This window comes from Pseudoliparis swirei, chromosome 13, assembly GCF_029220125.1.
Source record: "Pseudoliparis swirei isolate HS2019 ecotype Mariana Trench chromosome 13, NWPU_hadal_v1, whole genome shotgun sequence".
In the NCBI taxonomy this organism is placed as follows: Eukaryota; Metazoa; Chordata; class Actinopteri; order Perciformes; family Liparidae; genus Pseudoliparis; species Pseudoliparis swirei.
Genome location: NC_079400.1, coordinates 558774 through 573773, shown reverse-complemented (window position 1 = coordinate 573773; position 15000 = coordinate 558774). Strand labels below are relative to the sequence as shown.

Genomic DNA, 15000 nt, shown 5'->3' with positions numbered 1-15000 from the left:
CTCAGACGACGAGGCTGATTGTCGGTGTTAAGCCGATGTGCTTCTCCGGTCCCCATGGTGGACTCGGCTCGCTGTTCCAAATCGTTGTTCTGCTCTAATTGTTTTAGCCTCTTTCCCCATGAGACCAAGACGGTCTAATCACAGTGCTTACAGAAATAGTGGAATACCCAGAAGTCATGGAGCAATCTGGATCAAGCCAAGGCCTGTGGGACTCGTGAAGTGATCTCCCAGAGCGGTGGGCTGTATGCTCTCAAGCCGTTTAGAGATTAACAGGAACTGGCCTCATGATTCTCATCCCTTGAGTTTTCTTCACTGATGCACGGGGATGCCCCCCCCCCCCCCCCCCCACTAGAGCGTGTTTTGGTTATGATCTTCACTCATGGCTCTCGTTTTAAAGAGGTTTTTAAGACTGGAGCATTAAAATCACCTTCATCTCTGTGGTCTCTGGTTCCCGTGCTGGATGCTTAGAATGATGTGGCTGAATGTTGAATTGTCTCCATGAATCACACACACTGTGTCGGGGAATCCAGTGTTGTATTAAACTCCTCCTCCTCTCTGCTCCTCAGGATGAGACTGGGGCCTACCTCATCGACCGAGACCCCACGTACTTTGGGCCGGTGCTGAACTACTTGAGACACGGCAAGCTGGTGCTCAACAGGGACTTGGCAGAGGAAGGTAATGTCTCTGTAGAAGAGGAGATGAACTGTATGCACAATAAACACATTGGTAACAGAGTTAGTTGTCAATGTTTTCGTTCATTGTTGTTGATTTATTGATCGTTGTAAAAACGGATGTCGTGCCGATGATTGTAACTCTTCTTTGCTGTTTTAGGTGTGCTAGAAGAGGCCGAATTCTATAACATCACATCATTAATAAAGCTCATCAAGGACAAGATCAGGGATCGCGACTGTAAAACATCACAGGTCCATGACGTTCTATTTGAATGGCTTGTACCATGAATAAAGCGTCTCGTTCCATCCGTTTATCCTTCTCCGCCCCGCGTCTCTGTTTGTCCTTCAGGTTCCCCTGAAGCATGTTTACCGTGTGCTGCAGTGCCAGGAGGAGGAGCTGACGCAGATGGTATCCACCATGTCTGACGGCTGGAAGTTTGAACAGGTACATCTCTTCCTGCAGGCGTACGGCACCAACCCTCCTTTCATGTGCTTCATCCCCACGAAGTCTAATCCTCAGTACTGGAAACGGCTAAAAAGCCCAAACGGCATCTTCCTCCCTGTCCGCATACGTGATCCGGGCATCCCCTCTGTGCTCTGATTGGTCGTTGCAGCTTGTCAGGATAGGTTACGGGCGGGCCCACCAGTCAGAGTTTCTGCTGATTGTGTCAAGGGAGGTGCAGGGGGAGGAGTCTGCTTTGAGGTGTGTGAGCCAGGTGTCTGTCCACTGCATGGCGCCATGTTGTCCACACCTCTGTCCCACTAGACGCACAGCGGCCATTTGAAGCTGCTCAATGTTCATATGTCCTGCTTGCTCACCAGTGAGGTGAAGACACCCTTCACTTCTTCTTGTCTGTGTTTTGTGTTATTATGCTCTTCTTCAGTTTTCAGGCTCTTCACAGCTCTCTGTGCTCTGCTTTCACGTCGCCGCTCGGCTGCTGTGGGGCTTTGCTGTGATGCAGTGCTGGTTGTTGAGGAGTGAAATGTTGTCTCATCTTCCCAGTAATCTACCTTCTGATGGATATAGAGCATTTGTGTTCTGCTGCCAACGGCTAATATTTGTAATGAAGTCCACTGTGTCTTCTGTGTATTGAACCTCTCTGATCTCCTTAAACAGGTCAGATGGGAAACTCCGAGAAACATTTATTATGCAAAGCCGAAAGCTGGGTCGTCAGCCCAGGAGAGTCTCTGGGGGGATGAGGTCGAATGACTTACGGCTGGTTGAGATTACATGAATAGAAACAATTGTTTTCCTGTATATTTGACCTAAAGGTCTCTGGCTTTGGGCTGGTTGTGTCTCACGGCGTGACGAGTGGAATCCATGATGGCTGAGATCATTGGGTCTTTTTGCTGCGCTGATGCCTAATGTGAGAAAGATTGCTTAACAACAACAAGTCTCTGGCAGCTAATGAGGCGAGCAGGTCTGAACATGCACACCTGGGCACAGACGGGATACATGTAGCCGTGTGACACACTTCACGTGCAGCAGGTGTTCACAACAGCAGTTACTTTGCTCATTAAATGTTTTCCAGGGCGTGTGCACGCTTTGCTTATGAAGATCTAAACATGGTTCTTTTTTAAATATCCTCTTGTATTCAAACTGGCATGGAGAATTATTTAAATTTAAAATGGCCATCCCCGTGCTGCGTGTGCAGATGCCATATGTCGTGTCTTCTCATGCAAATCACCTTCCTGACCATCCGGGGCTCAAAGAACAGAAGCGGCCCGGCCAGCTTCACTGAAAGAGTTTGGTTCTGCTTTGGTCTTTCTCAATGCCTGTGGTTTCTATGGCGTGTTTATAGCACGTTTCTATTCTTCTGGAAACATTCATCTTATTACCATCAAGCTGCCCGTCAGGATTCAGTCTGAATGCTCATCGCACACCGAGACGCCGCCTCCTTTGGGAGCCATTTGAGGTTCAGGATGTTTCCCAAAGACACTTGGACACTTGGACTGGAGGAGCTCACCGTATAATCCATCTCCGTTTAGAGGACAACCCGTTCACCTGCGGAGCCACAGCCGCCAAAGTAAAGCTCCAAGCAGCCGTCCAGGAGAGCAGCTTTTAGAACACATGTAGTATCTCGTGTTGATATCAGCAATCTGAACTATTATGGCAGTTGAAGTGCAAACTACAGTCCAACGCATGTAACACGGAGCAGGTGTCACTGAGGGGTGTGGCTTATTAGTACTTTGCTCTGTCTATTTGGTTAGTAGGAGATCCTTTAGTTAAGTTGATATTCCCGGTCCGTGTCCCACTGATCACGTTGAGCACGGCTTAATGAATCGGGTCGGTCCTCTGGGTGCTTCCTGTGGTCGAGTCCCTGCTCTTCTACTCAATACCTCGCTTTGTTCTGACCGTTTCTGACCGGTGTATTTGTGCTATTTCTTTTATCGTCGTTACCTTTTTCTCTTTGGACCACAAACTATTTAGTTTCTGTCTGAATTACTTTGGTAACTAAAGTTTTCTGTTTGCTCGTTGATCTTCATTTATGTTGGTTTGGGTCTCGATGCATTTCTGCAGGTCCTGGAAATACAGTTTGTATTGTCTTTAATAAGTATAATTAGTTAAAGCACACATTCCTAAGTCCCCTTTAACACTGGGAATAGGTTCTAGAGCCCCTGTTGACATGTTCTTGCCGTATTGGTTTAGTATGTTTTGAGGGGTTGGCCAAGCTGTGTCCGACGTTCTGGCTTTAAATCTCACAGAGGACTTGTCTGCGGCATCCCCACCGTCTCATGTTCTATGGTGTATCTGATGAAGGCAAACATGCAAGACAATGGATCCTAAAAACAAAGTTCAGAGTCGGGGTCACACAGACCGCTGTATGAACTGGACTGAGCTATGTCTAATTAGAGAAGCTCCGTGATAATACATTGTCCCGACTTTAAATCTGAGTTGCATGAACCCGTCGCCCCCATGTGCTCCTGATTGGTTGTCTACCTCTTCTCCGTGACCATAGCGTCTCCCTGCCTCTGGTTCCCCGCCACGAGTAACCCGCCTCTACTTCATCGGTCCGAGGCTCATCCTCCCTCTGCTCTCGTTTCTCTGCAGCTGGTCAGCATCGGCTCCTCTTACAACTACGGGAACGAAGACCAAGCCGAGTTCCTGTGCGTCGTCTCCAAGGAGCTGCACAACCAATCCTACGGCACCAACAGCGAGCCCAGCGAGAAGGCCAAGGTAGGCGCCCGACTGGAGGCCGTGGCACCTGAACGACAGCCTGTGCTGCAGGCGGTAAAGGCGGTAACGGGCGCGTGGTTACGGGCGCGTGGTTACGGGCGCGTGGTTACGGGCGCGTGGTTACGGGCGCGTGGTTACGGGCGCGTGGTTACGGGCGCGTGGTTACGGGCGCGCCGTTACGGGCGCGTCGTTACGGACTCTCCTGCTGCGTCTCCACATTGCCCCCAGTGCTCCATCTCGTTCAGCGTGGCCGTGGCTGGTCTCGGCCGCGTCTCTTCCCGGAGCAATGGGCTGTAGAATCTCACGCTGCTTTGCTGCTTTGTGTGTGTCGCATGTCGGCGTGTGGAGATAATGTACGAGTGCTGTTGACCGCTGCAGGACTTTACACGACGGCTTCCATGCGGTGCGAGGCGTTTGTGCTCATTCTATCATTTCTCGGTCTCTGCAGATCCTGCAGGAGAGGGGCTCCCGGATGTGAAGAGGACTCAGTATTATGAGCTCCAGGTGTTAAGATGCTAACATATCATCTTTGTGGAAGAAGGTTTGGCACAATGGAGATTTAAAGGAGGGGTGTGCTTTCATTTTGTGTTTTTCCCTCCATTTGTTGTTTTTATGTCTGGATGTAAATAAGTCTGTTTCCTGACAATTTGTGCCTGTACATTTAAACTGGACCTTATTTTTTGAATTTGCGGCAATTTTTTCTTTTTCGATTTGAGAGTAAGGAATTGTAATCTAGAAATGTTTTTTTACGCTATAGAATATGTCATCATCATATAGGGCCAATGATTCACTCAGGGTCATCGATCCAGTTCATTCTGACGTCCTTCAAGTCGAGGGTCCGAAGGGATCACACCGGTCTTCATCACTCAAAACCATTGTGTAGAAATGTTAAGAAGGGAATTGTGTTTATTTAGCATATGGTCCAGAGTTAAGCTATTAAATGTTAAATTCACCCCAAAAACAAATCGATAACATTTTTTCCCAAAGATTTCAAACAGTTATGCTGAGATTTGTGATCATGAGGATTTTAACACACAGATGCATTTGAAACATTCGACTGTGATTTGAAAATCTTTTTCTGTGTATATTCAGTCAAAGAAGGAACAATAATATTCTCAGACCAGGATCAAAGCTGAGAACAGGATGAGTGATGCTGGAGGTAAAGGGCATTACGCTCTATTAATAACAGAACTATAAGAGCCCCTTTTCCACATAGACCAAATCAAATGACTTTAAAGAGATCAGTGTATCTGCCCAATATGGAGATTCTCTCTTGTTATTGCTTAAACAGTCAGATGTGTTGCCATGTAATCTGGAACTCATTGTTCCTTCAAAATGTTTCAAACATAGACTTTGTGGTAAATTCGTACAAATTGATAATCCTTTTGTTCCTGCCGGACTCCTCATGTTCATAAGTCTAAAGTTAACTACCATACATAGTCAACGGTGTTTTACATTTTTAGTCTGTTTTACAATGATTTTTTTTTTTTTTAAACCTCAGTTTCTTGTTGGAACAAAAGAAAAAAAACAGATTTCTTCCGAGTTCTTCTTGCCGTGTGTCTATCGGAGCGAACCTCTTGTTTTAGGATCTTTTGGGGGGCGGGGCTTAAACGACGCAGTGGTGAAGGACTTTCTTTTCATACCCATTTTGCTTTGATATAAATAATCCAAATTCAATTTTAATATTCAACTCTTTTTTTTTTTTTTTTTACTGCACGTTTTGTACACTGTAGAGAAAACACAGCTTGGAACGTAAGTTGTTTATACTGGATCTTTAAAAACAAGATGATTTTAACAATGTTAACTTCTGTTTTGCATTGTTTGTACAGGACTATAGATTTCTGAGTGAGGATGAAAAGCTGATGCTGAACATGGTGTCTTTCACTGAGAACATGCCTGGAACATGTTTTGATAACCAATAACAAAGCTATACTTGGCTGTCTATGAAGTTGACTGTTACATTTACAAAACAAATGTATTTTTCCTGCATTGTGATAGATTCTTCTAAGCATTTTGACTTGAGTAGATTTCGTACACAGCATTACGAGCACTGCAGTGGAGCACGGCACCGTGCACATTGCTCACAAGCTGTCATGTCGATCATGTAAATAATGCATTTTAGAACGCTTCTTTTTCAGTTTTTTTCTTTTTTATAGAAAGTTGTTTTCAGGTTTGATGTGTGGTTTTGATAGGTTGAATATTTCATTCACAAATACTCATTTAGTGTTGCCTTTCCCCCCAATGACCAAAATCCAATGTCTTATATGTATCGTACACGTCTTGGTGTCAGGGATGAGTGAACATTTCTAAATGCTGGCACACTTTGTACATATAGACTTCTGACCGGCTACACACGCCTCCATTTACTCACATGTACACGTATACACTTGATTAAAACAACTTTTATATTGTCGCAAAAAATACAAGTATGAATGCATGTTTTTGATATAGCTATACACGTATACACACACAAGGGCTTTTCAAGTGCAACATTTGACATCCGCAAAGAGGTTCAATCAAAGTAGACGACTGGATTTCCTGCCAGAGCTAGGCTATGTTTACATTTGCTCTAGTATTCTCAAGCCTTCCAATTATGTACTGTCTTGCACTTCCTCACATTAACGTTCGTCCGACCGCGCCGATGGCAACGAGCTCTCCACATGGACTGATGTTCACACTGACGTGCTGATGAGTCTCCGCTTCTCACAGCCTGTTGAGCGTTGCAGATAATCGTGCTTTCCACCCGCGCTGAGAGCAGAGATGCTCACTTCTAATAGGCTGAACCCATCTGCATTGGGGCCAAGCAAATGTTTATTTGGGGTTTTTTGAGACTTTTCTTTTTTCTTTTCAGCAATGAGATTTAAAATGTTTTGCGTTTGGTTTGCTTGGTTCAGTTGTAACATCCTTTGATATACTCTGGTCTGAGGCGTGTAACCCCTCTACTTTAGCAGCTACCTTTTAATGCCCTTCACAAACAGGTCGACTGGTTGAGCCTTCGGCATCAATTATCATTTCATGTCATGGACAAACTTATCAAATCTGTAGCCTAATACTTATAAGTGCCCGGTTTGTTTTGCAAGAGTCATAAGCCACAGACACTGTAGTGCATGATTGAATATGCTCACTCTTGTAATCGGAGGGAATGAATGTGTCGATTTCCCTCAATTTAGCAATTCCATCAATGAATAAGGTTCTCGTATCACCACCTAGATCACTACTCGATCTGATCTTATGCAATGTTCAACATGTGCAAACTGAGTATGAGGTTAAGGGGATATATCTATAGGGTCTTGCAAAGGGTAAACTCAATAAAAATGTTGTCATTCATAAATGTGGTGTTTTTTTTCACGTGTGGTAACTCTGCTCTGTGTTTATTAGTAATCATACCAGATTGTAGATGGCAGAATTGTCCTTTCACATGTAGATACTATAGCAATAAATGGATAAGTCACAACAAATCCTGTTTTTTGATGAATAGCGACCTCTCGTGTAAGTATCTCAAATAACCTCTCAATGGCTTTAGTTGCCTGAAGACATGTCCGTTTATTTTGTAGACCTGATTGGTTTTTAAATCGGAGTATGAAACAGTTCAAAAGTATGTTTCTGAAGAGAAAAATCTTTCATTTCTAAACTCCGTGGTACATTCTGTGTTCTGTGTGAACGTCGTCGTTTGGGGGGAACTGGACCTCTGCGCCTCCAAGGGATTTTCGCCTCTGCAAAGATGTCGTACAAGAGAAGATATAAATCCTCCGTGGTTGTTAGAATGTGACATCTCTTGCCTGACATTCATACTGTATGAACAATACATAATACGTTTTATTTAATATGAGCTATGCACAGATGGCAGCCAGAAAGTATTCATAATAATAAATAGAGTTCGTATCTTGCATGTTTTCTAAATTAAACCTAGATACTACTTTATTTTCGCTATAGAGTACGTTAGACAGTGGTACTGCGCATGCGCGATGAGCAACAGCCGCAAATCAGAGATGATCTTCACTTTTATCTCCAAGTGGCGATTCTTAAGATGTAGTCCTTGTTAATGTAATCATGGATATTGAGACGCAGTGGACTTGTCCCTTCAGTCTAGCAGTATTATGAAAGTCCACACTGTTTAAGAGTTCTGAGCATAGTTCCCTTTTTGCGCAGCTTTCTTCCGGAAATGTCGCCAGACGCCCAGTTCATAATACTGCATGTTTATTTTCAGCAGACGTTATGTTTGAATGAAATGTAAACTAAAATAATTATACAATATTACGGCTAAATCATAACGTGCAGCTATGAGCAATGAAGACTGTCCTGCCGTCGCTCGGGGTATTTAAGCCGAGCCGGAAGTGCGCGGGGGATGACTGTTTCGTTTCGCGGTTCCTCGTCTCGAGTTGGAGCAGTTGGTTTTTCAGGAGGGAAACTTTACGTTTCACTGGATTTGAGCACGATTAATTCATTTCGCCTAATTACCAGAGCCAGTGCAGCCACACTGAAAGGTAAGAGAACACCTGGAGTACGGAACGTGATCATTTAGTCGTGTATTATGATATTTTACCCGCTTCAGTTTGCGCCATTTTCGCTAGTTTTGTAATGCACAAATGTGCGCCTTTTCAGCTCTGGCGTTCTTTGTCCCTGTTTTGTAATGGACTGTAATATGGTGTAACCCGGGAGGATATGCCACAGCACTTATTACTAATGCGGATAGTATATTTAGAAACGTTGGGAGAAATGCAGTTATCACTTATGTCATCCAACATTGTGTTCAAATCAAGCGCAATTGCGCATTTCGTGTGCTGCATCAGGCCGCGGCGAGACGCTAACTGCGCCTGTTGGGATGTAACGTGAATCTGGCGCACATGAGTTAGCTTGTCAAGCTAACCGGCTAGCGTGCTAATCTAATAGCATATATTGTTGTTGACAGCACGTTGGCGCTAATGCTCTGCGGCGGTCTGAACGGTAACGCCGCAGTTCAGCCCCGGAGCCTGAAGTTTAGCGCCGGACCGGAGCAGGAGCACCGTGTGCTACATGTTACCATGGCTAACCTGTTAGCCTCCTTAGCATGCAGCATGTCTCTCTTCAGAAGATGCTCTACATGCGTTGCTTCAGGGCCCTTAACTACAGCATAACTAACAGGTGAACGTTGCTAAGGGGACAGGGTGCTGCGGCGGCGGCTCGTTTGATGTCGTTGCTATAGAAACAAGTCCTTACGACTGAAGCTCCCAGCTCGCGGGCTGGCAGCCCTCCTGCAGAGCAACCTTTCGTGAAACTAAAGTTCGCCGAGTGTGTGACTCGGGTGAACAACACTCAGACCTCAGACCGCAGGAGGCTTCAGGTGGAGCACCTCCAGGTAGTTCAGGTGATTCACTAACTACGTCATTACCTGGAGGAAGTCCTGTTGATGACTGGCTCACTGCGAATGGAGGGTTTTATAATGCGGTCATGTTTCTTGAACTATTGATCATGTAACAAAGTGGTGAACTTGTAATCAAACTAATGTAACCATGGTTACTGTAGGAAGAGACGTGTTGGAGAAAATTTCCACCCAAATATGTTTTACTTCATTATAATGTTTTTTGTTGTCCAAAAGATGTTTAACGCTGATGTAAAGAAGCTCCGCCTCCTGACATCCTCCTCTGGTTCTACACCTTTACAAACGACTAGACTTAATTAACCAATCATGTGGATGTTGACATGCAATGAGTTGTCACGGCGATGACCTCCACAGCCTTGAGGACTGGTGAAGTCGGCTCTGTGAGGAACGGCTTCATGCCGTTTCTTGTCATTCTTTGGTTGCAGGAGTCCAGGCATCATGTCGGGCATTGCATTGAGCCGCCTTGCTCAAGAGCGCAAGGCGTGGCGGAAGGACCATCCGTTTGTGAGTATCTCCAGGCCTCGTGCGACTGAGTCCTCGTTTCCTCCAGTCTTTTCCTCAACATGATGTTTATGTTTCACGTTGGTCCCGCTTCTCTTTCAGGGATTTGTTGCTGTACCGACAAAAAATCCAGACGGAACCATGAACCTCATGAACTGGGAATGTGCCATTCCTGGCAAGAAAGGGGTAACGTTGTTCTTGTTGTCTGCAGTCATGACGTGTTCTTGTGTTTCAACATGAACGCCGTTTCCCGATGCGTCGAACACGTTCATGCTATTCAAATGTGCTTTTAATATGAATCTGTCAATAATCTCCATGTTTTAAGTCCTTGGTGGTGAAACTTGTGTTGATCTGAATGTCATGCGTCTCCTCAGACTCCGTGGGAGGGAGGCTTGTTCAAGCTGCGCATGTTGTTCAAGGACGACTACCCCTCTTCCCCCCCGAAATGTGAGTGATGTCTGACCCTAAACGTTACCTGTTGATGTGAGACCTGCACCTGGCTGTTGGAGCAGAGCCTGGAGAAACAGCCTGGAGTCAGATCTAAGGACACGGTCTTCATCTCGAATGTGAAGTCCGGTGCAGTCCACCTCTACCTGTCAGGTGTTCACACGTCCAGGAGGAATGCATGTCAGAGACGGCAGCCATGAGTTGATGGGTTGATGGAGCTGGTTGGGGCGTCCTGACCTCAGCCTTCATGTGGGCCAGCGGCGCGTGACCCAGCCGAGTTGTGTATCCTTCACCATGGCTGACGTATCCGTGTGAAGAACGTCATGTATGACGTCACGACAGTCTGCGGAATGACCACTGGAGCTCTGACGGCCCAGTGGGTCACATGGGAACCCGTGAAGATCCTCCGAAAGCTGAGCGGCTGCTCTACAGCCCCCCCCCCCCCATCTGCTCTACAGCGAGGTGACCAGCAGCAGTAGATAACCCCCATCTGCTCTACAGCGAGGTGACCAGCAGCAGTAGATAACCCCCCCCCCCCATCTGCTCTACAGCGAGGTGACCAGCAGCAGTAGATAACCCCCCCCCCCCCTCCCTCCTCTGTCTGAAGGCTCGTTGAGGACTGTGCGGCTGTTGAAGCGGATATTAAAGTGTTGCCACGCTAAGTGGTTCAACTCTTTGAAGTTTACCTTCATGCTCCAGCTGCTTGTTGGTTTCCCCTCGGCGGGTCCTCATCGATGTGGAAAGGACTCGAGCGTTGGTTAACTCTAAATGTCCCGTAGGTGTGATGGTGGGCGTGAATAGTTTTCTGTCTTCATGAGCTGATGGCTACCTGTCCAGGGTCGACCTGTCCAGGGTCGACCTGTCCAGGGTCTACCTGTCCAGGGTCGACCTGTCCAGGGTCTACCTGTCCAGGGTCGACCTGTCCAGGGTCTACCTGTCCAGAGTCGACCTGTCCAGGGTCGACCTGTCCAGGGTCTACCTGTCCAGGGTCGAGGGTCGACCTGTCCAGAGTCGACCTGTCGAGGGTCTACCTGTCCAGGGTCTACCTGTCCAGGGTCTACCTGTCCAGGGTCGACCTGTCCATAGTCGACCTGTCCAGGGTCGACCTGCCTTCGGCTCCAGCGCCCCTGGACCAGGATACATTAGTGCATCTCACGTCTTCTTGTGTTTCAGGTAAATTTGAGCCTCCACTCTTTCACCCAAATGTGTATCCATCAGGCACAGTGTGCCTATCCATTCTGGAGGAGGACAAGGACTGGAGGCCCGCCATCACCATAAAGCAGGTGAGCAGCTCCCACACGTCTGTTTCAAGAGCTCTTTGGCTTTGTACTGTTTCTAGAAAATGTAAGAATCAATCGGTATTAAAACAAAAGAAGTCATTACTATACAATGATGTGGGTATTTTAAATTATTACCAACGAGTATTAGAAGTAACTTTGTGAAAAACAATGTAAAACAAAGACTTTGTTATTGATTAATTTTCCCTTCAGATCTTATTAGGTATCCAGGAACTCCTAAATGAACCAAATATCCAGGATCCAGCTCAAGCAGAGGCGTACACGATCTACTGGTGAGGGCCTGGCGTTCAGAGACGCCCTGTGTGACTTCTTTGTTCTCATGACTTGAATGTTCGCGTGACTAACTCCAAGAGATATGGAGCTCTTGACAGAAGGTGTTATTGTGTGAGTCGGATGAGAAGATGTTTCTAACGCTTCTGAACCGGAAGCAGAGGGAGAACCGTTTGTAACGTGAAGCGCCGTCGCGTCCGTTCCGCTGACGCTCTGCGGGCGGCCAGAGGCTCGTTGTGGGAGGAGCCTGTGCTGCTTCACTGGGCGCTTCAGGGAGCAGAACCGTGTCGTGGACTTAAAGGTCCGGCGTGTCGGCCTGAGGAAGATCTGTTTGCAGAAAGTCATCCTCCCGCGTGTGTTTTGGTTGTAATGACGATAAGAACGAGTGTTTTCCTTCGTGTGGAATGAAGCCGTCGTCACATGGCGAGCAAAGCTTCTTCCACGGAGTCCGCCATGTTTTCATTTAGCATATCCCAGCTCGCTGAGCTTGAATAAAAACATGTGACCTGCTGAGTCTGGAAGATGATCTTGTTTTGAATTCATCATAATAGAACGGTGGTCTTCCTGTGAGTCGTGTTCTGCTTCACAAGCTGACGAGAGGAGCCGATTCCTCCCGTTTCCACCTTTTGGTTTTGTCAAAATAAGATTATTCTTGTGTTTTGGAAAGTCCTTTTATTTCTGAGCATCATGATAACCCTACTTGTTTGTTTGTTTCCCTTCCAGCCAAAACAGAGTAGAATATGAAAAAAGAGTTCGAGCACAAGCCAAAAAGTTCTCCCCGTCGTAAGGAGCGCCGTGGCGCCGCCCCCCCCCTTGTGAATGTCTCCTCTCACATCAGGACTTAAGGCTTAAAGACTTCTATTTAAACTCCACACACTCTGTGCCATCCGACCTTTCATTTTTTGTTCTTAATTGCCAGTTGGCGCATAAAGCTGGGAGGAGCGGTGCGCCGGCACCCCGCTGATTTCTTTTTAAACTAATTGTCTTGTGTGGCGCCGGTCGGTGCCGGAGTCATCGCCTCCATGCGGGCCGTCATCGATGTTCAAGAAGAAAACGTTTGTTTTATATCGCTCTTTCACAGGGTTTATTCCTTTGCCCCGCCCCCCTTTATTCTCCATAAATGTAATGTAAATTGAGCTTATTTCATTGTCAGTATTTCAACTGCTGTCTAATGAGTGGCACTTTTCTACTGTTGTGTCTGTAGTGTCTCGGTGGTCTGAGCCTCTCCCAGGTTTTCTATCCGCATGCTGTAACATACGCTGGCTGTCTTTTGTTATTCAGTGTTTGCTATGAAATAAATGACTGAGGCAGGTAGGCGTCCTTCTGGGTCAGACTTTAAGGTTCTATGGTGCTTTGTTCATGTATTTGTTGGCGTAAATAAAACTTTATACAAAACATTAGCATTTTATTTATTAAATGAGTGAAATATCCCAGATTAACTAAACACTGAGGTTTCAGAGATGAAGCAAAAATGTCAATTAATATTCAGTCTGAAGCATGTTTACACTTCATTTGACACGCGCAACACGTGATTACTCCAACTTACAGCACAATGCTGTGAGAACATTTTACAAACGCTTCTCATGGCCAAGCAGCAGCATGCGGAAGACTTAACGGAGGACATGGTGAACTTCAGCCTTCAGTCACGTCCTCGGTCCTGATGCTGCTGTCCCGTGATGCTCTGCTGTGGGGGGGGCTCAGGGTGCTCAGGGTGCTGAGGGTGCAGTACTCGCTGCAGGACCAGGGCGGCTCCTCCTGCTGGCAGCCGGAGGCTCCTTCAGCGAGGCCTCCCGGCCGGAAGCCGGAGGTCAGGCTCTGAGGGCTCCCTGGAGCCGATGGCGGCGCCGCGTACGGGCCACCCCGGAGGGACGCGGCGCCGCCCGGCTCGGCCACGTTCCTGTAGTCGCGGCCCTCCGGGGACCGGCTGGGGGGCGGACGCTCCTCCTCGGTGACCTTGCACCGGGTCAGGGTGTCGATGTGGAGAGTTTCCTCCGCCTCCAGCGGCTCTGCTGTGGGCGGTTCTCCCACCCAGCTCTAGAACACAGGTGGGCGTGGTCAGGGCCTCAGGAGAGACGGACAGGTGGGCGTGGTCAGGGCCTCAGGAGAGACATGTGGGCGTGGTCAGGGCCTCAGGAGAGACGGACAGGTGGGTGTGGTCAGGGCCTCAGGAGAGACGGACAGGTGGGCGTGGTCAGGGCCTCAGGAGAGACGGACAGGTGGGCGTGGTCAGGGCCTCAGGAGAGACACAGGTGGGCGTGGTCAGGGCCTCAGGAGAGACAGACAGGTGGGCGTGGTCAGGGCCTCAGGAGAGACGGACAGGTGGGCGTGGTCAGGGCCTCAGGAGAGACGGACAGGTGGGCGTGGTCAGGGCCTCAGGAGAGACACAGGTGGGCGTGGTCAGGGCCTCAGGAGAGACGGACAGGTGGGCGTGGTCAGGGCCTCAGGAGAGACGGACAGGTGGGCGTGGTCAGGGCCTCAGGAGAGACGGACAGGTGGTTTTGTGAGCGCCACGTACCTTGAAGTCCCCCTCGCAGTCACCGTACAGGGTCAGGAAGTAGGGCGCAGGAGTCGGGATGAGGGCTCTCCTCCTCCACCTGTGTGTGTGTGTGTGGATTGGAAACATGTTTTCATTGGCTGGGGGACTCGTCACGTGTTATTCTGTAAGCTGTCAGGAGACGTACTTGTGTACTGGAGCGCAGCAGAGCAGCAGCAGGAGGAGTGGCGCCGCCACACAGAGGGGGAGGAGCCTCTCCAGGCCAGAGGCCCTCAGGTGGGCGGGGTCGTCTGCACGCAGGAGAACAATGTGGAGGAGAAAAGAACAACGTTTTCCTTAAAAATGAGTTTCCATCGGCTGTATTCTCAACAAGTTGCCTCCCAATGGAGATCCTCTTCATCCAGAGGAGACGCACCCTTCACCGCCGGCTCGGTGACCCAGTGGACCTCCGGAGACCAGTCGCTCCACTGGCCGGGCCCCAGGCCGGGGCTGGACCGGACTCTCGCAGCGTACTTGGCGTCCGGCGCAAATTGCTCATCATCCACAGAATAATTCAGACTGTTGGTGTTGATGGACACCTGAAATAAATAGATGTGGAAGTATGAACCGCCTCTCTGTGGAAGAGAGGAACTTCCTGTTGGGGCCATCAGAGCCACGAGCAGCAAGGTGCAGATCGATGAGCTAACATCAGTCTGACAGATGTGTGTCGCTCCAATCTATCATTCATCGATTGCTTTTTGTTTCACCAATTTATTAGAGATATTTAGTCAAAACTGTGTACC

The 15000-nt window shown here is 47.9% G+C and overlaps 3 protein-coding genes across 4 annotated transcripts in view; 2 read left to right on the top strand and 1 right to left on the bottom strand.

The window, feature by feature from the left end:
- The window catches only part of kctd5b (potassium channel tetramerization domain containing 5b), a 20366-nt gene extending 13186 nt beyond the window's left edge, over positions 1-7180 (top strand). Inside the window, exons 2-6 of the mRNA XM_056430304.1 lie at positions 567-675; positions 832-923; positions 1021-1116; positions 3724-3849; positions 4298-7180. Of these exons, the coding sequence (XP_056286279.1) occupies positions 567-675; positions 832-923; positions 1021-1116; positions 3724-3849; positions 4298-4327 (453 nt within the window). The 3' untranslated portion in view covers positions 4328-7180. The remainder of the gene's footprint in view (positions 1-566; positions 676-831; positions 924-1020; positions 1117-3723; positions 3850-4297) is intronic.
- Positions 7181-8199: 1019 nt separating this feature from the next.
- Positions 8200-13038, top strand: ube2ib (ubiquitin-conjugating enzyme E2Ib). Of its 2 annotated transcripts, XM_056430362.1 has the most exons (7): positions 8200-8333; positions 9634-9712; positions 9812-9895; positions 10084-10156; positions 11330-11439; positions 11647-11726; positions 12448-13038. In XM_056430362.1, exons 2-7 carry the CDS (start codon positions 9647-9649, stop codon positions 12509-12511), a joined length of 477 nt encoding a protein of 158 aa, XP_056286337.1. In that variant the 5' UTR covers positions 8200-8333; positions 9634-9646; the 3' UTR covers positions 12512-13038. The 2 variants fall into 2 exon arrangements, with proteins under 2 accessions (XP_056286337.1, XP_056286336.1); XM_056430361.1 differs by lacking the exons at positions 8200-8333; positions 9634-9712; positions 9812-9895; positions 10084-10156 and having other exon boundaries at positions 10710-11439.
- A 76-nt stretch (positions 13039-13114) lies between these two features.
- The window catches only part of LOC130203909 (interleukin-21 receptor), a 2598-nt gene continuing 712 nt past the window's right edge, over positions 13115-15000 (bottom strand). The window contains exons 2-5 of the mRNA XM_056430370.1: positions 14634-14796; positions 14406-14508; positions 14240-14318; positions 13115-13758 (exon numbers count right to left, since the gene is read on the bottom strand). Coding sequence (XP_056286345.1) covers positions 13357-13758; positions 14240-14318; positions 14406-14508; positions 14634-14796 — 747 coding nt within the window. The 3' untranslated portion in view covers positions 13115-13356. The remainder of the gene's footprint in view (positions 13759-14239; positions 14319-14405; positions 14509-14633; positions 14797-15000) is intronic.

What these genes read in the sequence shown, in the direction of transcription:
- ube2ib (XM_056430361.1), top strand. Translation starts at nt 10,978, where the DNA reads ATGGCTACCTGTCCAGGGTCGACCTGTCCAGGGTCGACCTGTCCAGGG. An exon ending in CCGCCATCACCATAAAGCAG is followed by an intron (nt 11,440 to 11,646) that starts GTGAGCAGCTCC and finishes TTTTCCCTTCAG; the next exon opens with ATCTTATTAGGTATCCAGGA. An exon ending in GAGGCGTACACGATCTACTG is followed by an intron (nt 11,727 to 12,447) that starts GTGAGGGCCTGG and finishes TTTCCCTTCCAG; the next exon opens with CCAAAACAGAGTAGAATATG.